At 47.2% G+C, this 23598-nt stretch overlaps 7 protein-coding genes across 9 annotated transcripts in view; 3 read left to right on the top strand and 4 right to left on the bottom strand.

The window, feature by feature from the left end:
* The window catches only part of LOC125957309 (uncharacterized), a 7416-nt gene extending 63 nt beyond the window's left edge, over positions 1-7353 (top strand). Inside the window, exons 1-6 of the mRNA XM_049689928.1 lie at positions 1-510; positions 592-3075; positions 3148-3323; positions 3400-3610; positions 3743-3886; positions 6266-7353. The exon at positions 1-510 is cut by the window's left edge and continues 63 nt beyond it. Coding sequence (XP_049545885.1) covers positions 229-510; positions 592-3075; positions 3148-3323; positions 3400-3610; positions 3743-3886; positions 6266-6421 — 3453 coding nt within the window. The 5' untranslated portion in view covers positions 1-228 and the 3' untranslated portion in view covers positions 6422-7353. The remainder of the gene's footprint in view (positions 511-591; positions 3076-3147; positions 3324-3399; positions 3611-3742; positions 3887-6265) is intronic.
* On the bottom strand, positions 3894-5059 carry LOC125957349 (uncharacterized). The gene is made up of 3 exons (XM_049689999.1): positions 4738-5059; positions 4263-4659; positions 3894-4165 (listed from the first exon to the last, which is right to left on the bottom strand). The coding sequence occupies exons 1-3, from the start codon at positions 4855-4857 to the stop codon at positions 3963-3965; spliced, it is 720 nt and encodes a 239-aa protein (XP_049545956.1). The 5' UTR covers positions 4858-5059; the 3' UTR covers positions 3894-3962.
* A 312-nt stretch (positions 7354-7665) lies between the features above and the next one.
* On the top strand, positions 7666-8603 carry LOC125957350 (peroxiredoxin-6). Its single transcript, XM_049690000.1, has one exon. The coding sequence runs from the start codon at positions 7766-7768 to the stop codon at positions 8459-8461; it is 696 nt and encodes a 231-aa protein (XP_049545957.1). The 5' UTR covers positions 7666-7765; the 3' UTR covers positions 8462-8603.
* A 3-nt stretch (positions 8604-8606) lies between these two features.
* Positions 8607-12743, bottom strand: LOC125957308 (WASH complex subunit 5). Its single transcript, XM_049689927.1, has 7 exons — positions 12562-12743; positions 12198-12492; positions 11597-12089; positions 9886-11527; positions 9358-9816; positions 8881-9270; positions 8607-8801 (listed from the first exon to the last, which is right to left on the bottom strand). The coding sequence occupies exons 1-7, from the start codon at positions 12684-12686 to the stop codon at positions 8651-8653; spliced, it is 3555 nt and encodes a 1184-aa protein (XP_049545884.1). The 5' UTR covers positions 12687-12743; the 3' UTR covers positions 8607-8650.
* Positions 12744-13163: 420 nt separating this feature from the next.
* On the top strand, positions 13164-19657 carry LOC125957326 (uncharacterized). 2 transcript variants are annotated; one of them, XM_049689959.1, is made up of 8 exons: positions 13164-14047; positions 15168-15445; positions 15509-15837; positions 15931-16056; positions 16130-16233; positions 16395-16448; positions 16689-17120; positions 17218-19657. In XM_049689959.1, the coding sequence occupies exons 1-8, from the start codon at positions 13930-13932 to the stop codon at positions 17331-17333; spliced, it is 1557 nt and encodes a 518-aa protein (XP_049545916.1). In that variant the 5' UTR covers positions 13164-13929; the 3' UTR covers positions 17334-19657. The 2 variants fall into 2 exon arrangements, with proteins under 2 accessions (XP_049545916.1, XP_049545917.1); XM_049689960.1 differs by lacking the exon at positions 16395-16448 and having other exon boundaries at positions 13174-14047; positions 17218-19653.
* Positions 19658-19745: 88 nt separating this feature from the next.
* LOC125957332 (spermine oxidase-like) lies at positions 19746-21444 on the bottom strand. Its single transcript, XM_049689971.1, has 4 exons — positions 21261-21444; positions 20968-21192; positions 20673-20892; positions 19746-20613 (listed from the first exon to the last, which is right to left on the bottom strand). Exons 1-4 carry the CDS (start codon positions 21440-21442, stop codon positions 19747-19749), a joined length of 1494 nt encoding a protein of 497 aa, XP_049545928.1. The 5' UTR covers positions 21443-21444; the 3' UTR covers position 19746.
* A 344-nt stretch (positions 21445-21788) lies between these two features.
* On the bottom strand, positions 21789-23470 carry LOC125957327 (spermine oxidase-like). 2 transcript variants are annotated; one of them, XM_049689962.1, is made up of 3 exons: positions 22723-23470; positions 22092-22657; positions 21789-22023 (listed from the first exon to the last, which is right to left on the bottom strand). In XM_049689962.1, the coding sequence occupies exons 1-3, from the start codon at positions 23428-23430 to the stop codon at positions 21789-21791; spliced, it is 1509 nt and encodes a 502-aa protein (XP_049545919.1). In that variant the 5' UTR covers positions 23431-23470. The 2 variants fall into 2 exon arrangements, with proteins under 2 accessions (XP_049545919.1, XP_049545918.1); XM_049689961.1 differs by having other exon boundaries at positions 21792-22657.
* Between the last annotated feature and the right edge of the window lie 128 nt (positions 23471-23598).

Genomic DNA, 23598 nt, shown 5'->3' with positions numbered 1-23598 from the left:
TGTAGGGCGAATTAGTCTAACAGAAAATCTATAAGTGTGTGATAAGGGGGCACTTACTTTTGGTTGCTTTTGGCTTGCTCGCCCGCTACGATAATTCGACGACGACGCGCGAACGCTCACAAGGGCTTTTGAGTACGCTTCTGGCAAGGAATATCGCTAGGAGTGCATCTTCGCGCCGATGTTGTTGCTTTCTTATCATAGGAGATTACATTTGAAATATCCACGATCATGAGCATCTCGGCGAAGCAAGTAAATCCCAAAATGGATAGGGATGATCGCGAGGTGCGACTCACTGCTCCCGATACCAGCAATCTAGGTGATGTGGTTTCCGACGACGCTTTATATGGTACGGCGGGACCCGCGATCAAGGCGGCCACACCAGCAGAAGACGTTTGCTTGTTGAGCGATGATGAAAACAAAATTTTGACCACACTCGAACCAGCCACGAAGCGTTCGCAGGAAGGACCCAAGCCCGATCGACGTTCAGATTCCACGCTGAAGATTTCAAAAGTAGGAAAGATGTTTAGTTTGTGGAGTGGTTGGGTTTGGGTAGAGTGCAAACTAATGATTATTTTTTATTGGCCATCATAGGCAACACCCGAAACCTCGCTGCAGGCGGATAAACCAAATGCTGTTACAAAAGACAAAATTGTAGCAAAGTCATCTACTGAATTGGTAAAGGACGGTGTAAAACCAGTGATTCAGCTACCGTCGAAGGAGGATCTGATAAACAAGATTCGCAGTCGATTAAGCAAAACGATTGAGGCGAAACCGTTAAATCCACAACCGGCCGATGAGATCGTCGACACAAGCGGTATTATAGAGATCCCGCCGGATCTCATACTCAGTACCGAAATTCCTGCAACACCGGTTCCTGTGACCGCAACGAAGGAGGCCGAGCTGGAAGATCACGATTTGATCGCCATTCTCGAGGGTAACGATGTGCAGATACGGCGGGTGGTCGATATCGCAGAGAGTGGTGAGACGAGTGCTGTCGATGACGATAGCATGTTCGAGGAGATGCAGATTGTGATCGTGAACGGTGATGAGCTGCAACAGGCGCAACTGGAACGGGAAAAAGAAATCGCACGTAGGCAAATGGCAAACCTCCCGCCCCCACAGAAGAGAGGACGACCAAAGCAGAAACCAGACCTTGCAAAATCAGGTACGGTGCAATCTGCGGTGAAGAAGTCGAATGACTTAGCAGGACCACCCAAAATTAAAGATGCAACACAAAAACAGCAGCAGGCGGAGGAGCTACTGCCGGTGAAATCTCCTCAGGTGACAATTCTAGGCCAAACGACGATACGGCCTATTCCAAAGAAGTCGAATTCACCGGTAATGATGGTAGGAAAGGTGAAGGATGAGTTTGCAAAGGTAAAAGGAGATGAAATATTGTTCCCCAAGCCCAAATCCAACATCTTACCTACGGTGAACAGAATAGTGCCGAAAACAGCGGAACACTCAGATGTGATGGCTAACAGAAAGTTAGTAAAATCATCTAAACCGTCTCCTGCCAACAGTACTTCAAAAGCGACAGGGACGAAGAAGGAATTGATTGATTCGCTAGTTTCGGACTGGGATGACGATGTAATCGGAAGCACTTTGCCCATTAAGGCTGAGAAAACACAATCGATTGCCAAACCTTTACCGGAGCGACCCGAAATCGTTCAGCAACCGAGCATTTCGGAACAGCCAACAGCAGAACCACCGAAACGATTGGTTAAGAAGAAGATCATATGGGATCCATCAGATGCAACGGTACCGTTTTCAGTGCTAGTGAAATCGAATCGCTCCGAAGTGCCAATTACTGCCGCCAGCAGTATACCAAAAATGCACCAGGAAGGACGCATACGAATCCGGAAACGTGCCGATTCCGTCGCTGTGCACATGATCGAAGATCGATCTCAGCGGGCCCCAACCATTGTCCCACAGCGTAAGCGAGCGATCACACCGGAACCGAGCAAGCCGAACGATGCTACTATGATGGAACCGCCATTGCCGCAGGCGACCGATGCAAAAGCCTCGAAAAAACGTAAAAATGAAATTGAAAAGCTGCTGGGGGATGAGGGTGCCATTAACATGCTGTACGAGGTTGAATGCGAAACGACACACACGGATCTACTCAAAGGTGCCGCGGTCGATACGAGTGACGAGGAGGAGAAACTACAGGCGAAAGCGAAGATTATCACCGATGCGGTTATCAAGCAGGGTAAATCTCCGAGCGAGATGACTTCCGTGGCTGGCGTTCGCGTACGGCCGAAACGTGTCCCCACTCCTTCCCCGGTCATACCGCAGACGATCGGTACGAACAAAGGTAGTACCAATACCCTGTCTGACGCACTTCCCGAACTCAAGATAAAGAAACCCACAAGCCCTAACAGTAGCTTCCACAGCAATAATGGTTCAGCGAAACCTCTTCGTGGGACCGCTGCCGGACCGGGCAGGAAGAGAAGAAACACATCGGCAACAAAAAGCTGGGATTACGTGTACAATACGCCGGGCGGCGACGATGCCATGATCATTCGTCGCCGTTCGAACAGTTCTTATTCGAGCTGTGACAGTCCCAGGCGGTTAAGTGTTGAGTGTCCGCCCGGGCAGGAGGTAACCATAAAGTCATCGCCGCCTAGCGAGTCCAAAAAGAAGTCCCTCGGCGATGATGAGGAAGTGTTTGCGAAGCCTACAAATACCGCCACACCAAAGCCAGTGCCCATCGTGGATGCCAAGCTGTTAAGCAACATGAAGAACATTATGAGTAAAGCGCTAAAGGGAAAAATTGTGAAACCCGAACCACCATCAGAATATCAACGGAAGGAAGCTGAACTAATTACTTCTTCCCCACCGAGTGACAGTAAACCGATACCAAAGAAGCCTCGTATCAAACAGGTTGGACCAACGCGAACGGGAGCGTTGTTAAACGGATTTGATGAAACATTAAACAAGTGTGTTGAACAGTTAAAGCAAGTTACATGCTCCAAGAGTGGATCCTACGTCGAGGTGCGACTCAATTCGTGTGGAGTTTTGCCTCAGGCGGGTAAAGCCAAGGAAGCGTTGCAGAATGTTTTCTCGTGTACAGTAAGTCGAGTAGAGAGTTTTTCAAACTGCGCTACTAAGTAACCTTTTTACGTATATATTTTCATAATACAGGTCATGAAGGAGCTTACAGAATTGTTTCCATTATTCGAGAACGATTCATCCATAAAGGCGGTTCTGATATGCTCAGAGGGATCTGACTTTAGCCGTGGGCTGGACATCGGGTATCTGATACGGACAGAAGGGCCTGAGCTGAATACTGCAACGCTAGAGTTGAGCGAGTGTCTAAGGTGCGTAACCCTTCGAATGGGTGTGTAATATTCGTTTCTTTTGTTCTAACTACAGCTTCGTGTTTACTATTTGCAGAATATTCTTAAAAACGCTTCTGTGCTTCACCAAACCAATCATAGCAGCCGTGCACGGCGATGTGCTTGGGCTGGGCGTGATGCTTTTGCCTGTATTCGATGTCGTAGTCGCCCAGACTGGCACTAGCTTTATGGCACCTTACGGACACTTTGGGTATCTACCGGAGTGCCTGAAAGCATTTTCCAGCTGTCGAATGTTGCAACCAAAAGCGGTAAGTCTTTACACTCGTGATGATCACGGAACACAAGCTATCTCCCTATACACTATCTTCTATCTAAATCCGGTATGTTTTTTTACGTTTCGCTTTTTTCGCACAAATACAAACACTAACATTCGGCAACAGCATACCGATTTGCTGTTGCTGGGCAAACGGATCTTCTGTCAGAATGCACTCGAGTACGGGTTGATCACGGAGCATGTGGAACCGAATCGTCTTCTTGTCCGGGCTCAATTGCTGACGAAAATGGTGGCCGCTCAATCTAGCCAGGTAAGTCTCCCGCAACTCCACGCCTGCTTGGCGTGACGCCCTCAGCTGCTTCTGCTGCTTTCCTTCCATGCGTCCCTTACCACCAATCGTAATCATAGATTGGAACGCATCGTGCGATGTAGGCTGGACCCTGGTAAAACAGTTCGCTCACTTCATTCTCATACTCGTCAAGATCGAATTTGCACTGGTGCGCCATGGGACAGGTGCACCGGTGGTAGATGAACCCATAGTCCTGCCTGCCATATCCACAAAACTCGTGCGGTGCACAGCGCTTCATGGCTACACTTGCCGTAAAGCAATAAGAATAAATAAGTAATGATACATTTCTATCAAAACGATCGGCTAGAAAAAAGAAAGCGAATTTTGCTCTACCTACCGACGCACTTGTAATGCTGTACCACCGTGATCAGATGGCGAGCATCGTTGAAATCCTCCGCAGAGCGGTTATGAAAGCTCCAGTGACTCTGCCGGTGATCACACAAACAGTCGACTACGATCGATACATTCTTAACGCCGTACGATTGGTAGAGGGTTTTGCGACGGAGTGCTACCTCCCCATCGCGGCATGGCCGCAACGAGGTCAGTGGAGCGCAGAATTTCATCTGTGTGCGGCTGTTCACGTTCATAATGTTCCCGTGGCGAGTATGGACGACTGGACAGCTCGGTGTGTTCAGCGGGCAGCGACATATTTTATCCACCGTACTGGGCATCCAGTGACGATGGTGCACGATGTTGCACACCTCGTGCTCCCGGCACGTGCCTATCATCGTATCCTGCATAAGTGGTTTAAAGATTAACGATCACACGCTTAATCCTGCGGTGTGGTTTTTACCTCGATATTTGTGTCTTACATAATCTTCGTAATTATAGCGATAGGCACGGACTCGATGGTCGGCTGATTCTGAGACGATCGCCACTAACGCGATAATCGTTATCCTCCACCACCAAAATCGTCGAATAGTACTACCCATCTGCACGTGTTAGTCAGTGACGTAGCACAGTCTTGGAATGATCGAGAGACTAGCGCGCGCAATCTGCAGTGCAACAGTTCAGAGATGCACGCTGCGTGTGTGAAGCGGTAAAACGCTATTAACCGACTGAAACCGCTCGTGCTACTGCTTCGACCAGTAACCGTTCCAAATCGTCTGCTGATCGTGCGCCAAAATTGCCAAATGAACCGAATAGAGACTGCTCGTCAGCATATGGAAAGCGGGGAGACGAAGGAGACGCACGTTACAAAAAGGCGTGCGAACTTTAATTTCGCCAAGTCGATCGGCCAGAAAGTGATCATTGTCGACATATGGCCCCCTAGCGTATGCAGAGGGAGCAGGAGCATCTGCCAAAGAGACGTTTAAATGTTTCGGACTCTCCCTCCAACCACCTGCAGTCAGTAGCGTGCCACTTCAAACAGCGGGTAGCAATCTGTTTCGTCTGTTTGTTTCAAAAAAGAGGGGAACCCCTGCTGGTCCCTGCTATTGGCGATGGTGGCGTCAAATGATGCTAAACGGTTCCCGGTCGTTTTCTTCTTTCCCTTTGGCGGAGAAGCAAAACTTAAAGTTGTTACTTTTCTATGGTTGATGATGTCAATAAAATGAGTCGCGCGACGATGATGATGGCGAATCAACAGCCTCTACCATCGACGGCCGCTCAACTATGAAGTGAACCGATCCCTATACCAAACGCGCCAACAAGCAATGACGAAAAGCGATGCGATACAACCCGATGCGGCCCGTCGAACAGGGCATGCTGGCATGGCATGATGCATGGCATGATGCATGGCACTTTAGACATGCTGCCGGAGACATAAATAAACAAACACGAGATATTTGATCGAGCAAACGAGGGATCGTGAGTGGATGCACCTGGCTCTGAGTTTCATCTCGACGTCCGGGTCCGGGTTAACTTTTTGTCGATTGCCTATCGCACAGAATTTGAACGGTATTTGGTATTCAATGGACTGATGCGATATTGATGTTTATCACATAAATTGCCCCCACTATTCTATGATTATTGTTTCGTTGGAATGAAATGTTGCCTTGCCATTCTAGCTTATAGAGGCTATCAGTTACTATTTATAGATCCAATTATGTTTCATCTACGTCACTGCCCGATTTCGTTTGCTGCATATGATCTTCTATACTCTAGATTGCAGTGGAGGATAAATATAGCACGTTTAGATGAAGTTGTCACATTTCAGGCTGAGCAGTGTTCGCTTAAACTCCAGCATTTTGCTGAAAAATAGTCCCAGTCGAAATATATTCGTCAGGGCTGAAATAACTTGATTCAATTTATGTATTATTTTCCTGCGTTGTGCAAAGTTTATGGCGGTTGGTGTGTTTTACTATTTTATTGTTCATTATGTTTTATCCTTTCCAACAGGCTATGCAATCGATAAAGTATCATCTCCGGCACGATTTGATCACCAACCTGGACGCGGTTCTGACACAGGAGCAAAAGCAGCACGTCAAGCAATGGGAAACACCAGAGTGTCAGCAAAAGTTTAGGGAATTTATCAGTAAGGGAGGTTTACTGTAAAGAAGCTAGCCTCGAGTATTCAACAAATCGTAATTGGATTACTAACTGATGGGTGATCAAGTGATCTAACCTTTCCATCTTACTCCTATCATCAGTTGTTAATTGATAGTTTGTACGACATGTTATTTTTTATTGTTATTGAGGTATTTTTAAAGATGGTTTATATACCATCGCATCCTTCCAACCGAACAGTGCCTAGAAAGAGCGAGCTCTACCGTACCTGCGTGTACGATAAAAAAATGTTCGTTCTACTACCCGGACCCATATATCGGATAGCTAAGGCGTATACGTAGAAGTTGAACTGTTAAAGTGCAAAAATCGTAGTTTGAATAGCCGTGGCCACACGGGGCGAAAACTCTAGCGCAAACGAAAAAAATAATGCCAAAACTTTTGCGCTTCGATATGTTTACATGGCCGGGTTGAGGAAATTAAAATCGTTTTTTTGAAGAAAAGGATTGAATACACTAGCAATGATCACTCACTGTCGATGTAAACCACAAAAAGAACATATTGTGAGCCCTACCGTTTGCAAAAAGCTTTTACGCTAGGTTTTACGCTCCACGGACCAATAATCGTTTGACAGCATGTAAACGGCAAGCGTAAACGTTTTGGCATTCATTTTTTCGTTTGCGCTAGAGTTTTCGCCCCGTGTGGCCACGGCTAATAAGTGAACCATTTCTAAATACTAGTTTTCATGAGAAGTCTATCGATTAAGCATTACATTTTGATTATTCAAATGATAATCTTCATCTGGATGTTTTTTAAACAAAAATACAGATAGTAATATCTGTGCTTTAGATACAAGAGGATGCCGCACGCAGTGAGATTGGGAAAATAAGGCAGTAATGTAAGAGGATAGGAAACTCTAATAGGCGTTAGCCGATAGTCATTTCGAACAATTGCTATGCTCAATAAATTGTACAAAGTGTTAGTTTAAATGTTGTTTTAATTCCTTTCAGCACCAAATGATCATTTGCACGCCAACATACTTTTTCCGGGTCAGCACGGGCCCAAGTTAAGTATTTTTTTTCACGATGATAAATTTGTCACTTACATATCATCACTGCTGAATGCTTGTTGAGTCGTATCACGTAAATATTACTCATGCAACAATGATGCAACAACGATGAACAACGATCTGCAGTTCCATTTACCTGTTTTACCAGCGTTTTAGTAAAAACGGAGAATGCAACGGAAATAGTAACAGCACAATTCAAACATTACGCCTCAACCTTGAGTTTGACAGTTACTCCAGCGGAAGGTGTAATCAAGTGGCAACGGCACGTTCGTATCTTTTATTCCGCGCTACTCACGAGCAATCTGTGTTTCATCCAAATCCGAAAAATGGCCCTAAATCTAGGTGATCCGTTTCCCAACTTCACGGCAGACACCACAATCGGTTCGATAGATTTTCATCAGTGGATGGGCGATAGCTGGGCGATCCTGTTTTCGCACCCGGCCGACTACACGCCGGTCTGCACGACAGAATTGGCGGCAGTTTCGAAGCTGATCCCGGAGTTCGCCAAACGGAACATAAAACCGATCGCGCTTTCCTGCGACTCGGTCGCTTCGCATCGAGGATGGATCGAGGACATTAAGGCGTACAGTGGACAACAGCAGGAGTCATCCGGCGTAGCAGATGGTGATACAGAATTCCCCTTCCCCATAATTGACGATGCAAAACGCGAACTAGCCGTCAAGCTGAACATGCTCGATCGGGACGAGATTGGTGCGGCCGGACTACCGCTGACCTGTCGTGCTGTGTTCGTGATTGATCCGAGCAAGAAGCTGCGTCTGCTCATCCTTTATCCGGCTACAACGGGACGGAACTTTTGCGAAATCCTGCGCACCATCGATTCCATGCAATTGACCGACAATCGCAAGGTGGCGACACCGGCGGACTGGCGTCAGGGCGAAGCATGCATGGTGCTACCAACCGTCAAGGATGAGCAGCTGGCCGAGCTATTCCCTGCAGGTGTTACCACCGTTTCACTCCCATCCGGCAAAGGATACTTACGGCGTACCGAGTGTCCCCAGTGAGCCCCTATCGGACGAAGAAGGTAATCGTTACTTAACACATCCACACACATACAATTCCTTATCAGTTGATTGTGATAAGCACCCCTGAACTGGAAAAGTGAAACAATGTTTTTTGAGGATAAAAAATGGAATAACAAAACCACATATCGAGCGTATTTATTGGAGGTAAGGGAAGCATCGAGATTGATGTCATTTACTCTCCGCTTGCGGCACGTACTGATCGAGCACCACCTCCGGGAGATACTGCTCCAGATGGTCCCGCGGGATGTCGGCGATTCGGCTGAAGATTTCGAGGAAACGCAACCCAAACAAGGCATCCGTGCCAACCGGTTGCTTAGCCCTGGTTCGTAAATGGATGGAAATTGATCATTACGTGGATTCTTTTGTAGCCGTTTGATGTTATGATGGGAATTACTTACTCAAGATTGGCATGGACGAAGGAGAGCACGTACTGGCAGAGGTACTGCACAAACAGTTCCAGCTCAATACCATCACCCTGGCGGAGCACAGTCAGCACACCGACCACTACCTGATGACCATCGAGCGCATCATTTTTACGCTTTGGCACTAGGCTATCGACGTTCTCCAGGTACTGCCATTTGCCGGTACCAAGCGTAGACACAACGAACAGAAACAGTAACAGAGGCACAAAACGAACCGATGCCGGGTCCGGATTGAGGTACACCTTCCGGAGTGGATCATACAGTCCAGCGTATCTCAGATACGCGTTGAGTTCCGTGGCTAGCTCGATTCGTGGTACCTGTTGACTGTCGTCTTCCTGGTGCCGCTTGAAGTCCAACATGATGGCACTAGTGATAGTCGAAATAGAGGGGAACTCTGATCACATCTGCGTCTACGGGGAAGCTACGCTCCCTCTCCCATACCTATTTACTTACTCATTTAACGTCCTCAGTGAAGCCTCCAGTTTGGTGGCTTTGATTTTGCAGCTACAATTCAGTTCGAGTGCTATGTGACTGCGTAGTGTTTGCTTCTGACCGACTTTTTGTACAAATTCCGGAAGGTTGGTGGCGGACAGAAATCGTGCAACGGTGGATGTGAGCGTGGCATAAGTTTTAGATGGATTCTCCACTAGATCCGACCTTTCCAGGTCGACCTTTAGAGTCGCCAACGTTTCGCTCCAGTTTGGTTCCTGCTGGAGCTTCAGTGGAATGGTCGTATGGAGCAACGTTTGCAGCTCCGAATATAGCATCGCACCATAAACGTCATCTAGCCCGAGAAGTCCAGCCGGTCCAAACGTGTCATTGATTTTACTGGCAAACTTGTTCGTTAGCAGCAACCGATGAGGCGCTTTGCAATCGTACCAGCTCGAGCACACATCAATGTAAATTGTAGTCCTGGAAAGATGCAGACAGATAGGAATCACTAGACAGATAGGAATCACTAACTTCAATGAGAAACCATACTTTGGATCCGTAATGCGCATCACTTCACGAGCAAGTCGACCCATGAAGTTGACTGAGACCATATCGACCGGATTGTAGATCGGTATTGGTACCACCTGACCTCCACCACTACTATCCTCGTCGATTTGTGGGTCCGGGGTGTTTAGTTTCATACGTTTTGTGAGTGTCTGACATTCCCGGGACACGTTAAAGCGCACAATCCGTTGTATCTCCTCATGCCAGATGCGCATGCAGTGAACGTTCAGATAGTCCTGCACGTACGCGAACGATCGACGATAACCGTGCATCAGCTTATACAGTGCATCGAGCCTCCCTAGCAGCAGCTCGGCGTCACGGGCCTTCCCACCGAACACTAGGTGCTGGTGAAAGGCTTCGGAAATGCTCTCTACCAGCTTCCGACGTATACCGCCCTCGAGCAGAGCTTTCGAATCGAGCTGCACGACACCTACGAGCGTCGTTTGCATCGCCAGTATGCCTTCGGTAAAGGTGGACAGGGTGTGCGTTAACTCGGCGATCTGGAATCGCTCTTCGAACTGCGCGTACTCCTTCATGCGCTCACGCTCGAGCCGTGCCGGTAGCTCCCGCAGCACGTTCGTCTGCAGCTCGATGATCTGCGCCAGCAGCGTGAACATCGTTTCCGGAATGATCTGCACCACTTTGCGCACGAAGTTTGCCAGCTCGTTGCTGTAGTACTGTGATACATCGAGCAGATTCGCTGATTCGGCTTGGTTTAGGCGCATTAGCGGGATCTCAAGAGCGGATGCTAACTTTAGGAAAGTAGAGCGTAGCTTGGTCACCAGTCGTGGCTGGTGCCGAATATTTTCCTGCATGAGCGGTGTGTAATGATCTATCAGCCGCCAGGCATAGCTAAAATCACCGATAAGCTGCAGGTTGATGAGATCATTCTCCTTGATGCCGATCGTGTGGAACAGCTCGTGAAGCAGCTGGCGCGTCTCGACAATATGTTGCTTCACCTGCATGTTGCGGCTTAGATCGTGCAGTTCCTGCACTTCCTCCAGTGCCTGAAGCAGTTGGATGATCGTACGGCCCGTCTGATTGATATGTTGCCCCTCTCGGCCCAGTCCGTCGATCTCTTTGCGCATGTTTGCGAAACAGCGCGCCAAGCTGGGGTTCTTACGTGTCTTTACGAACGGACGCTCGCCAGAAAACGCGTCTGCAAGGTCCGTCATCCGGTCCGTTGCTTCGCGCCTGAAACTAGCCCAGCGCTCCTCCTTTTCCTCGAGCAAACGTTTTAACATCTCGCGTACGGCCAGCTCGAGCTGGCTCGTGTTGAGCAGCAGCTCGAACAGCGGTACTCCACGCCGAAAATCGATCTCCGACTCGATCAATTCGCGCACCTGCCGGCACCTCTTCGAAGCAGCATCGAACGTGCAGCTAGTTCCACCGGTGTGCAGCATGACCCAACGCAGAGTGATGTTACATTCGCGCACCAGTGCCATCACCTTTGGCATGTGATCGAGTAGCTTCTGTTCCGTGAGATTGCCTTCGCGCAGAATGTTGCGTGTTCGGCCCAGCAAGTGCTCCATCGATTTCTTCTGCCGTTGGCTGATGTCCTTCAGGTTGGCGGCGTCCAGCGTATTCGATAGTGCCGTTTTGGCCGCCTTAAACGGTTCCCAGGCCGCTGTAACAGGAAGGCGGAAGTTAGTGAAGGATTCACGGGGATGTACCGGACCTTTTTCGAGACTCTTACCGATCAGGTTCACCGTGATACCCATGTACAGCGAAACGATCCAATTATCGGAGAAGAACTTATCCACAATTTCCCGCATCCGAGCAGGCTGCGAGTGGAGCGTTTGGGCGGTTGAGAAGAACAGACAAACATACAGCATGCCCGCCTGGTTGGCGAGTGCGGTCGAGCGTTGCTCTGGTAACGGATAGACGGTGATTTGATTGTAGACATCGTCGGATCGCAACCGCCCGATCACCATTTCGATGTAGAGCGCATTGATGGGGACGCGGGCGAAGTATTCCTCGGGATAGTTGGTGGTCTTGCGTACCTCGTTGCCATCGTCGTTGAACCCGGTGGAGCGAAGCAACTTGCAGACCTCGTCGATGCTACTGTCACTGTGTGTTTTCAGAGCACTGTACCGATTGTAGGCGACTAGCAGTCGCTCCCGCACGAGCCCCGGAATGTGCAGATCCACTACCAGCAACATCACTCCGTACAGATACAGTACTTCACACTGTGAAAGGAAGGAAGTAGAGAATATATGATTAACAGTTTTGTTAAGAAATATGTTACGTTAAGTAAAGAATGTGTTCAGGTTGTGTTCCTTTGCTCGTTCCCATACCATTAGCTGCTTGCCCTCCTCATCTTGGAACACCTTCTCCATCGATTGCTGGATGAAAAGGCCGGCATTGAGCTCTTCGAGAAACGCATTTAGCTCTTTCACGTACTTGTGGATGCTCTCAAACACGACGTAAAATCGGTTCAGCGTGACGATATAGGTCTCGCGCAGCTCCTCGTCAATCGCCCGCAGCCTTGCATCCGCCTCAATTTTTGCCTCCTGGCTGTCCGCTATTTGAAAGTAGCTAAAGTCCTTCAATATGTCGCCATATTTTTGCTGTTCCTCTTTGGTCTTTAAGCTAAAGTTAAAGCAGACATCGATTAGTGCGAGTCCCTTGACTGGCGTGTTCGTCGCCCGAGAAACGTACTGGAAAACGTCTGGTACGTAATCCTTGAGTCGCAGCAGCTCACAGATGATGGTATTGCCTTCCGCAACGATCTGCAAGATGGTCTGTCCGCAGACGCAGTTTTCAGCCAAAAATTCCGTCGCCATGACCTCCGGCACTTTTGGTGATTCACGGGGAGGGAGTGATAAGCCAAATCAAAACAATCATTTCGGCGTGGAGTGACATAAATGAAGAAGTGGGTGGGGGTGGGGCTGCCATCTCACGCATACCAGAGCGCCGCTTTCTGTCACTTTTCAAAGTATCAGCAACAAAAAAAAAGAATTCGTCCGGGATTGGCTCCGCCAAAAATTGCGGATTACGGTCAAAAATTGCGTTTGTTTGTCGAAAAAAGAAGCTGTTGGAAGTGTGCCTTCAAGGCGGTGCCGAAGTAGGTAAGCAAATTTCATTGGGAAAGTCCTGTGCCGAGTTATCTGCCGTGTGTGAGATGTCCTGCACCTCCGAGAGCTCGATGATACCAAGCCAAGCTCGGCACCGTTCTTTTGAAGACAGCCGAACTCCACAAAATCGTGTGCAAGTGTGCGTGTGTTTCGTGAGCGCGTGTTCTACGTTTTTAGTCTTTTTTTTTATGCGATGAGTTCGATGATTTCGAGCAGAGTGACAGCACCGCCGACACGCACACAGCGAAGAAACACGCGTCCGCCATTTTGTTTTTTCCTGCCGCATCGATCGAGCTTGTGAGGAGAGGCTTTTTGCCGCGTTTGTGTGCAGGGACGCGTTGTCAATGCTGACAGTTCACTGGTGGTCGAGCGAGAGGAGGGAAGCGAGCGCTTTGTTGATCCGTGTTTGACAGCTGAACAAAACAGCATCTTTTACTGAGAAATATTAACAACAGAGCGGTGGAAAGGAACGCGTAGAACTCTTGGCCGTTGAATTTCCACCGCGCAAACTGCACGTCAAGGCTGTACTAGCTTCATCGGTTGCTACATAGTGAACCCGTTTCTATCCACCTCAGCTACCGTGCTCGGTGTATGTGTACACTCGTGTGTGTGTATCGAAGGAAAATCGCGCGGCCCGAAAACATTCATCGCAGCAACGCCAGCCCAACGAGACGAAACGCGTACTAAAAGAAGGCAGACGTCGAGGGATTCCTGATTCATCATTCACGACGGTAGCAGCGACAGCAGCGAGAAAGCGGGAGAAACCTGCCTCCGCGGTGTCCGTTGAACGATAGTGAACAGTGGCGATCAGTTCGATCGCGTTTTTCAGTTGGCCAGGCACCGAAAAACCGTCAAAATTGAGGAGGTGGAGGAAATCGTCGAGACGGAGGAGGTTATCCTCAGTCCCGACGAGCTGCACGAGCATGAGGAGTTCGAGATTACGACGGTCCCGATGGATGGGACGATGGTGCTAACTACGGCGGGCGGTACGGGATCCACGAAGCGGGACATTCGGGATCTCGCGAGGGAGGCACGTTTTCAAGCGAAGCTTTTAATGCAGGAAAATGAAGGTACGTACCCCCTAAGTTGTGAATCTGTGCGCTCGCCGCGTCAGCAGCCACGAATCGTCTGCAGGCCAAGTCAGTTAGTTAATGCTAGTTACGCGTAGTATTTCGGCACTTTATTTTACGCCGTTCGTAAACAAGCGGTCTTTCAAACTTTATTGCATAATTTTAACGTCAAAAACCACGGAACTTTCGCTCCTTTTTCGTTGTTCCTCGATATGTCAAATTGATATTCTTTTTTTACTGATGCACCGTCCTACGCGCCGGGGCAGTGGCAGGTTTGTCACATTCAACTGACGAGGACGTTTGTGGCAATATTACAGCATTGGCTCTTTGGCCGTCTAGAATCTGGAAAAACCAAAAAGATCTATCTAGGATCAATCGAATCGAGGGTTTCGTCGGGCGTCTGGTAAATCATGCGTCAGGGTGACATTTCCTTGAAATTCAATATGGCGTCGTAGCGGCGATTTGGTGGTGCTCCTTTTATAATGCTTTCTAGGCGCACCGATCAGAGCATCTATTTTTTGCATAGCGACCCGGGGCTTGAGAAAAATCTGATGATTATTATTTTATCTTTGGAAACGCGGCTCTTTATCGAAGAAGCAGGGAAAAGTGACAAAAAGCCTGCGTTTTGACGTAATACGGAGATCATCCGTGATGTGTGCGTGTTGTCCACAGTCTCATTGCGCGTTGAGCTGGTGTGTGTGTGACTGTTGCTACCGCGATGTTTTCCAACTCTTTGCTTTTATTATTAGCTCCATTTTTGGTTTATTTTCCAAGCCCGATATGAATTGAATTTCCTGCTACATATAACAAGTTCGCTAGAAGCATTTACATGAATATGTTCCTTATTATGGATGTTTAAGTTGTGGATGAGGTGGTGGGGGGTTCGAAGATATTCATTTCACACGCACACCGTTGACATTTTCGTAAAAAGTATGTTTATGTTTTGCAAATTTGGCCGCCGAAACTGAAGCGCATAGATTTCGCGGTAAAATTGATCCCTCCTAGCCCAACTGCCTCTATGGAAAAAGAGAACATGTGTGTATTTGAGTCTTGGTCAGGGTTTGGAGAAGAGGTTATTGATTTTGTCGACTGAATAACTTATCTAACATTTCCTTTGCAGCTCAAGAATACTTCAAAACGCATGTCTCGAGCGCCGACGATTCGGACGGATCGGATCAAGAGCACACGTTGGGCGATCTGAATTTTAGCAACGAGCAGGAGATCAATGATAGCTTCAACAACAGTGGCCAAGGTTCGAGCCGCAAACGACGGGGAAACCTACCGAAACAGTCGGTCAAAATTTTGAAAAGATGGCTGTACGATCACCGTTTCAATGCGTATCCTACTGATGCCGAGAAGATAACATTGTCACAAGAAGCCAATCTGACTGTGCTGCAGGTAAGATGATACAGAAGATCATATTGATTATTAGCCGGTATAAACATTGCAACCAATCAACAGGTTTGTAATTGGTTCATTAACGCTCGGCGGCGAATTTTGCCGGAAATGATCCGACGGGAGGGACACGATCCTCTGCACTACACTATCTCGCGCCGTGGGAAGAAAATGGCAGGTCCGTTGGGCTCGCAAGGGCTCTCTGAGTCGCTGTCCATGAGTCCAACGGCTGATATGATGGTTGGTGCTACCGAAGAGATCATCGAAGAGGAGGAAGTCATCGAAGATGGCGTGCCGCACATTATCACCAATTTGGGTCACCAGTACGTGCAAACACCGTCCGGGTTGGTGAAGGTGGAGGAAGATATCGATTACGAGGATAACATCATTTACCGGTTAGTGTGCCGGTTGGCATTGTCCACATCCAATGCAACAATCCACACCAGCAGTTGTGAATACATGTTTTTCTTTTCCCTTATTCCGTGCAGATCCGATGATAGCAATATTGAGTATGAGCTAACGCAAAGCGAAGAGGAAATACAAGCAACGGAATCGACAGAATGGGGCAGCATGATTCGTTATACGACCGACAAAGGCGAAGAAATTCACGAAGAGTAAGTTCAAGGACTGGTATCATATTGTCCATCGTGCTGTGCTAACATGTAGAGTTTTTGTTTTTTTTTATAGAATTACGGAGGAGGAAGTGATTGACAGTCCCCTTAATGAGTACTTTACGACGACAGACACCAACATTGAACATATACCTACTATAACGACCACCAATTCTACAGGTAAGACCTTCATTTCAATGATATATTCAGTATGGCTCCACTTTTTGTATTGCAATAAGAGGTAAAGGAGAGAAGAGAAGTGACATGGCTCTCGAATTGATTGTGACGTAGTGAAATAATAATTCAAGCTTTTGAAACTTTCACTTCCCGATATAACACAGCCCCTCGAGCAACTGTGAGCGTTCCCACACCTAAGATCATTTCAACAACACCAGGTACAGATACAAGATAGTTCTTGCTTCGTTAAAATGTTGTTACATTTATCTGTGGGATGAAGAGATTACAATTTATTTTTTTATATGCTCATTACACTTTAACAAATTATTTGGTGTGATTCAAAGATTAAACAAACCGTCATTTGTTTGACACATACGCTATCTTTATTGCTAAAAAGTATCCAAATTATATGCATATTATGCAATCGAGTATTAATCTAATCAATGCAACAATTTCAGTTCCCGTAGGGATGCAGCGAGTGCAGTTGATCAGTTCATCTGGCACTAGTCGGCAATCTGCCTCGAGTACACCAACTATCGCCAATGTGATCAGCACGGGACACGTGGTGGGTCAAGCTGGTGGCACAGCTTCGCTTGGCACAGTGAAGCTAGGTACGCTCAACGCGGGTACCGTGTTGCAGACGACAGCCTTCAAGGGTAACACTCCTAAAAAGCTGACCGTGATGACAAGCTCCGGCAAGGCGACGACCGTAACGGCAACACCATACCTAGACGGAAATGGCAAGACGATAACGGCTACACTGGTTCCGAGTGGTGCAGTGACGGTGAACGCGACGAACGCTAACCTAAACTTGAACAACAACATTAGCAGCAACAACAACAACTCGCAAAGCGCCAACTCACACACGACGACGGCAGTGAAAGTTAAAGGTGCGTGTCCATCCTGGCGATGACAGACTCTCGAACCATTCTTATCAACTATTTGATATGTAATTTTGGTGTTTTGTTCTTCTCTTCCCCAACGCAGGCGTTATTCGCGACGACAAGGATCAGTTCAAGTGTCTCTATCTGTTGGTAGAAACTGCCGTTGCGGTACGCCAACGAGAAAAGGAACAAGACGATGTGCAGGTGCTGGGCAACTGAAATGTGAATATCTGAAAAGCAACGGCATCAGTAGCAGTAGCAGCCAAACCCAGACTAGAGCAGGAATTTGCGCAAGAGGGAAGATACCGTTCGTCTGTTGCTATCTTCGCTCACGCTCCATCACACTCACCGGCACAAGGTACTCGATCATAGGAAGGGCAAATGTTTGTTTCCACTGCATTGTGTCCGTGGCAGGGGGAGGGGGAAATGAGATGTTTAATTGGAGTGTGTGGGCCTTTAACCAACGGGAACACAAGCTGATGACTTTTTTTTCGTTCTAAATGCATTGATTATTCATATTGTTTCACCGATGAAGTCCTCTATGGGGCGTAAGTTTATAAGAGCATCTCTTGGGTGATAAAACAAAGGTTAATAAGATTTCTTTCATTAACAATTAGCGCGTCTTGCTAGGTTGTTCAGTACCTATGATTTACATACGTTTTTGAATGCCTATGATATTGCTGAATAGCTGAGATGCGTTAGTTGCGCACATTTCCACCCAAAACCACAAGATGTAGCAGAGGCAGAGGAGCGGCCTGTCATTAAAAAATGTACCTTTTGCCACAAGCAAAACCCTGCATGAACGAGTGTTAAACATTTTTATGCCATTCAGTTCATTTCTACCGTTTGTGGGATTAGTAATGACGATGGTCTATTTCAGAGATCCCCTCACTTGACTAATAGTAGACGGCAGTAAAAAGGCGAAACAATGTACATAGGCAGTAGCACAGTGATCGATGGAGTATCGATTGGTTATGATTCTATAATTTCGCAAGAAACACATTTGCCGTTAGCAAACCAGAAACCAAAGCGGCGGAGATATTTAGCCCTTGTTTCACGAGTCCATTCGAGGCGGTATTGTTCTCCGTGGAAACTATCGAAAGCCGAAGTGAAGATAACTCTCAACATTAGCAGAACACTTCTTCCAACGCGTTTTGCTAGTGTTTCGAGTTGTTTTTAATAAATTATATTATCTGTGAATTAGGAAAAGTCAAATACGGAACCCAATAGCTGCCGAACAGAAAAGCACCGTTAAGCTGCTGCTATTGCTTTCTTTATTTGACTGTTGGTGGATAATGAGATGTTCGATGTGTTGAACCTTGTGTCATAATACCACGTACCTCGACAAGAATTGTCCGATGATGTGATCGGTAGTGCGGCTATTTGCCGAACAATGGTTCGAATGGACTCTGTATCATTTAAACGTGGTAGCAGGGCGGTCAAATTCCGCGTACATGTTTCTTTCTTTGGTTTGCTCGATGTAAGTTAGTTTCTGGTCAGCTCTTTTATACATATTTTACTTTATTTTTTTTAAGAAAATTCATTTGTAGGGACTCTTGAATAAAATTACTTTTTCAACAAAAATCCCTTGTCCTTTGAAGGTTATCACATTTGAATTTGGAAGTTTAGGTTTAGTTTAGGAATGGTGTTTGAAGGAACGATGGAAGTGGTAAAGTAGTCGTAGTAGTTGGGGTGTTTTCGGCCAAAACTAAATGAACTGACCTCTTGGAGGGAGGGAAGGAGGATGTGCAGCATCTCGAGTCATTCACCACCGCTGTCGCAAAGATACTACTAAGCATGTTAGGGTGTAATAACCAAAAAGAAAAAAGATAAGCTACCAGCGGAAAAAGCAGGAACAGGGTGAAACGCCTTTCGAATTACTACTGCGGCGTATTAGAAATCGAAGTACGGCAATCGATAGATCGGAAATGTGTTAATGTTAAGCAACAAATCGCGTATGTAATAGTAGAGTGGATTGAGTGGTGGATTGAGTTATGTTTCTATTGTTCTGTAAGCGTTCGCAAAACAAAACCCATACACACTTGGACTCACAGCTTTATGGGTGAAATATGGCAGAGACCACACGCAGAAGAGTGGACAGCAGTCAGTCGCGTTAACACTCGCTGGCTTAGGTGTGCGCTCGGAAATGATCTAACTGCGTTTTTATAAATAAATGTATAGTGCAAAACAGAATTAGAATACGGCCATTTGCGAAACTGAAGAAGCAGGGAGATGCAGGAGAAGAACACGATCACTTACTGTTAACGCGAATCGAACGTCATCCGTAGACCCATCTCATCTTCGTTCTTTCTTTCCCATCAATTCAATCCTGTCCTTCCAATCCAATCTCTATCGAACACCTCAACATCATCAACAGCGAACGTCTTTATTGCTAGTTATCCCTTGAAAATGTACTACGTTATTCTGCGACGTACGTGGATGGTTCGTTTCCTAAGTTCCCAGAAGGTATCGCTCGGATGAATGACATCTCGCGTGTAGAATGAATGGTCGAAAACGATTCAATAAAATGTCTTCAATTACAAACAGAAATTAAATTGTAAGAACAAAGATCCCGCGGAAGAATGCGTTACATCCATTCCGGTATGTCTAAATAAGTTGAGAGTGATCTTTATTATAATTTTCCTTTTATCTCTAATTTAGTATGCGAAGAATATAAGTCGATCAAGCGATTCGCTTCACGCCAACCGCTACCAACGGCTCCCTGAACGGTAGAGTAGAATTGCGGATGTGATGCTTCGCCGGCGAACTGCACAATCGGAGTTCGTGATCGTGTCCCAACTAAAGGTGAGGCTAAATCAACGGCTGTTGCATTTAGCTGGTCCGATTTGATCGATCGACTGGTGTAGGTGCCTCGAAAGTGTGGATTCGAGTACCAGCGACTCCGTGAAAACCATCGTGGTGCTGATGGAATGGTACGGAACGGATGTCGATTATGCGGCACGAATTTCCGCAGCAAGTACATTAAACCCTCGACAACGTCCTGCTCCGGGAGGGTTTCCATCGTGCGAGCATCCTCACCGTACACCCAGGCAACCAACAATCGGTCCGTGTGCGCCGGTACGAAGAAGCTACAAACACTCGTCAACCATCGGCGCTTCGGTTCGAGTTGTTCGAGATCATGTGGCTCCCAGAGTAGACCAAATCCATGCCAGCTACCGTCACGGGGCCAAAACGGTTCCTCAAACTCAAGAAACATCTTATCGATCGTACCGATGTACAACCCTTCGATGGCATTTCGCTTGGTAAACGGTAACGGCGGATCGAACCAACGAGTGTGCTGCTCCTGTAGCACGCCGAGCGAAACGGTCACGATGAGATGAGTCGCGTGAAGGATCGCTCCATTGGTACAGGTTACTGTGACCGATTGTTCGTTGCCCGAGCCATCTGATTCTCGCCAGCAGATGGATTTCACGGTATGGTTAAACCTCACGTACTGCTCTACCGGAATAGGTTTGGAGTGTTGCTCGGGAAGTTTTTTCTGAGTAATTGAAAAGCACATTACAAGCACTAGACCGTGTATTGGAAAAATGTGCTTACCATAAGCAAATCGAGCAACGTATGAAAGCCACGGTTTTTCCAGTTTATAAGATACTCGTCCTGGTTGTCCTCGAATTCGAGTAATCCAGCACCGGACACCTGGTACAGGCTATCGGTCGCATTGTACGTATTCTCGTACTTGATAAAGAACTCATACAGCTGATTGCAGGTCCGCACATCCACATCACCGAACTTCCCCTCCTGGAGCGCATCACGAAATCTGATGATAGACAAGAAAGCATCAATTGTTGGTTGCTGTGACTATGTTAGAGATAGCGTATTGTGATGAACGTACACTTGATCATAGAACGCTCCTAGGGAACCGGAGAAATGCTTCAGCGAATCCATGTGAGATTGTAGCAGGCCCTGTAGTGTTTCCATCATCTGATCTGAGATTTCCTTCGGTACCGGTTCGCCGTTAGAGCGATAGTAGAGATCGTTCTCCTTGTGCGTCTCCCTTTCCAGCAGTCCGTACTTATCGGCCATATCGTACACGAAGTTGTTATCCTTACCGTGCACCCTAGAAAGAGTTGGTAAGCAGACAACACTACAATGATAGTTCATCGACAGTCTACTGCAAGTCCCTACCACTGGGCACCATAGTCGAGCATGTTAGCACCACGGAGTACGGAGTGAATGCGGCCACCAATACGGTTCTCACCCTCCAGGATAGTCAGATTATAGAATCCATGCTCGAGTAAACGCGCTGCGGCAGCGATACCAGCAGCACCAGCACCAACGATCAGAACTCCAGGTGGCGTTGAACTCATCGTTTACTGATCCCAGGGACAGGTGCGTTTTTCTAGAATCCTCTAAGTTGCGTCTGTAGTCGCTTCGGCGGTAGTTACTAACTGACTCGATTGCCAAATTAGCCAACAGGTGTATCGATGCGATAAGATGTGGAGCTCACCGCCCTATCAGCTTGATGATAAGGCTATTGGTAGCTTTTACCAGTGTATCAGTTGAGTGAGTTGTATCCTGGCGGAAGAAAAAATATGTTTATTAATGTGATATAGTCTCTACTTAGTAGAGGTTGCATAGCCGAAAAAAAGTAGTAAATGGGATGAAATATCTTTTTTTTATTCGACAAATGATGATTGAAGTTTCGAAATTGAATCAATTGTAGAGATCAATCAAACGCTTCGCTTCACGCTGGCCACTCTCTACCGCAGCATGTACGGTGGAGTAATATTTTTCCGAGGTTGCTTCTCCAGCAAACAAGACGAGCGGTTTCCCCTCCGAGTCTGCCAAAGGAGTGGCCAAATATTTAGCCCCGGTCTGCAACCGCTCCGTAATAATCGAACGGCTAGAGTACGAGCCGAGGAATAGACGATTTGATGACCAGTTAGATCTAAAATGAAGAGCAAAACCAATTTGTTCAAATTGCTGAACCATACAGCACATCCATCCAAACAGTACCTAAGAATGGCTTTAACGTTTCCAAAGTCTACGCCACGTGCAAAGATACTTAAAAGGTGGAGTAATCCATCCTGAATGGTCGCATCCGGTAACTGCTCGGACGCCCGGCCTTCGACTCCGTTCAACCAGGCACTAATTACGTTTGGTTGAGCATCCACTCGGTAGAAGAAGGATACTGCCTCCGCCCAGGCATGGTTGGACTGACGCAGTGCTTCAAGATCCTTATCAAACCATAGTAAACTGATAGCATTTCCAAACTGTGACGGAATCGGGGCATCGAAGTAAAGAAACACTTTGTTGACTGCCCCGAAGTGAATACCTTCGATGGCGTTTTGATTGACCGGTGGAATGGACGGCGTGAACATGGTACGATGGTTTGCCTTCAGCACACCCAACGACACCGTTAGGATTACGTGATCGGTCTCATAGCGAGTGCCATCCTCGGAGGATACGATGACGGTTCCATTCGGTGTACCAAGCCACTCAATGTTGGTCACATATTGGTTAAAGACTGTGATCGTTTTCAATGGCACACGTACGCTAGCACTAGACCCCGGATGGTTACCCTAAAAAATGAGAAACAAAATTGTCCACAACACTCGGTGCAGTCAATGGAATACTTTCCACCTACCGATAAGATGTCCAGTATCGTAGAGAACCCTTTTGGCCCGGTCCAAGCGAGTAGCTGGTCTCCTTCGGTGATCTCAAAATGATCGGTTTCATGAGCGGCCACATCGTACCAAGAGTCGAAAGCATTGTAACCACGGTAGTAGTTGTGGTAGTAGACAAGAAATTGTTCTGCCGTCTCACGATCAATGTCCCGGTAGGTCGTGTTGGCCTCCAACTTTTCCCAGAACTTTTGTATAAAAAAGGCACCAAAGCTTCCTTCAAAGACTTCTCTTCCATCGGATTCCTCCACTTCTTCTGCCAATGCTATCAGCTGCTGGAAGACCTCTTTCTCGATCCGTTCCCCACTTGAACGAACCAGCGTGAGATTGTTTTTCGCGATTGAAGATGTTAGTAGTCCGGGAATGGCGGATGCCAGTTCGTACACCACATTTCCCTTCTCACCGTGACACCACTGAGCACCGAGCTCTACCACGCCACCATCCCGCCCAAAAGGAGTGGTTCCAATACGGCCACCGTAACGATGAGACCCCTCGAGAAGTGTTACATTCGTGAGGCCACTCTGGTAGAGTTTGCTAACCGCGGCAACACCGGCAGCACCAGCGCCAACGACGATAATTCGTGGGTTTACCATTTTGCTTTCAGAAGTGCACCATGTACCCGCGACCAACAGTCCGGACACTAAACAAATGACTGACCAAGACCCTTTCATGTTGATTTCAGCATGGCGCTACTTACCGAAAACCCCTTTTTCCTTATCTTTAGCGGTATATGATAAAACAGTTTGTATGAAGCGGAACGAAAATGACAGTAATAAGGCATGCGCGTTCGGTTGATGGGTTGATGTAGGAGGTCTAGGTCATGGTTAAGGTCTTCTTTA

Source organism: Anopheles darlingi, chromosome 3 (assembly GCF_943734745.1).
Source record: "Anopheles darlingi chromosome 3, idAnoDarlMG_H_01, whole genome shotgun sequence".
NCBI classification, from domain to species: Eukaryota; Metazoa; Arthropoda; class Insecta; order Diptera; family Culicidae; genus Anopheles; species Anopheles darlingi.
The sequence above is the reverse complement of the archived record's forward strand: the minus strand, read 5'-3'. Positions and strand labels throughout refer to the sequence as shown.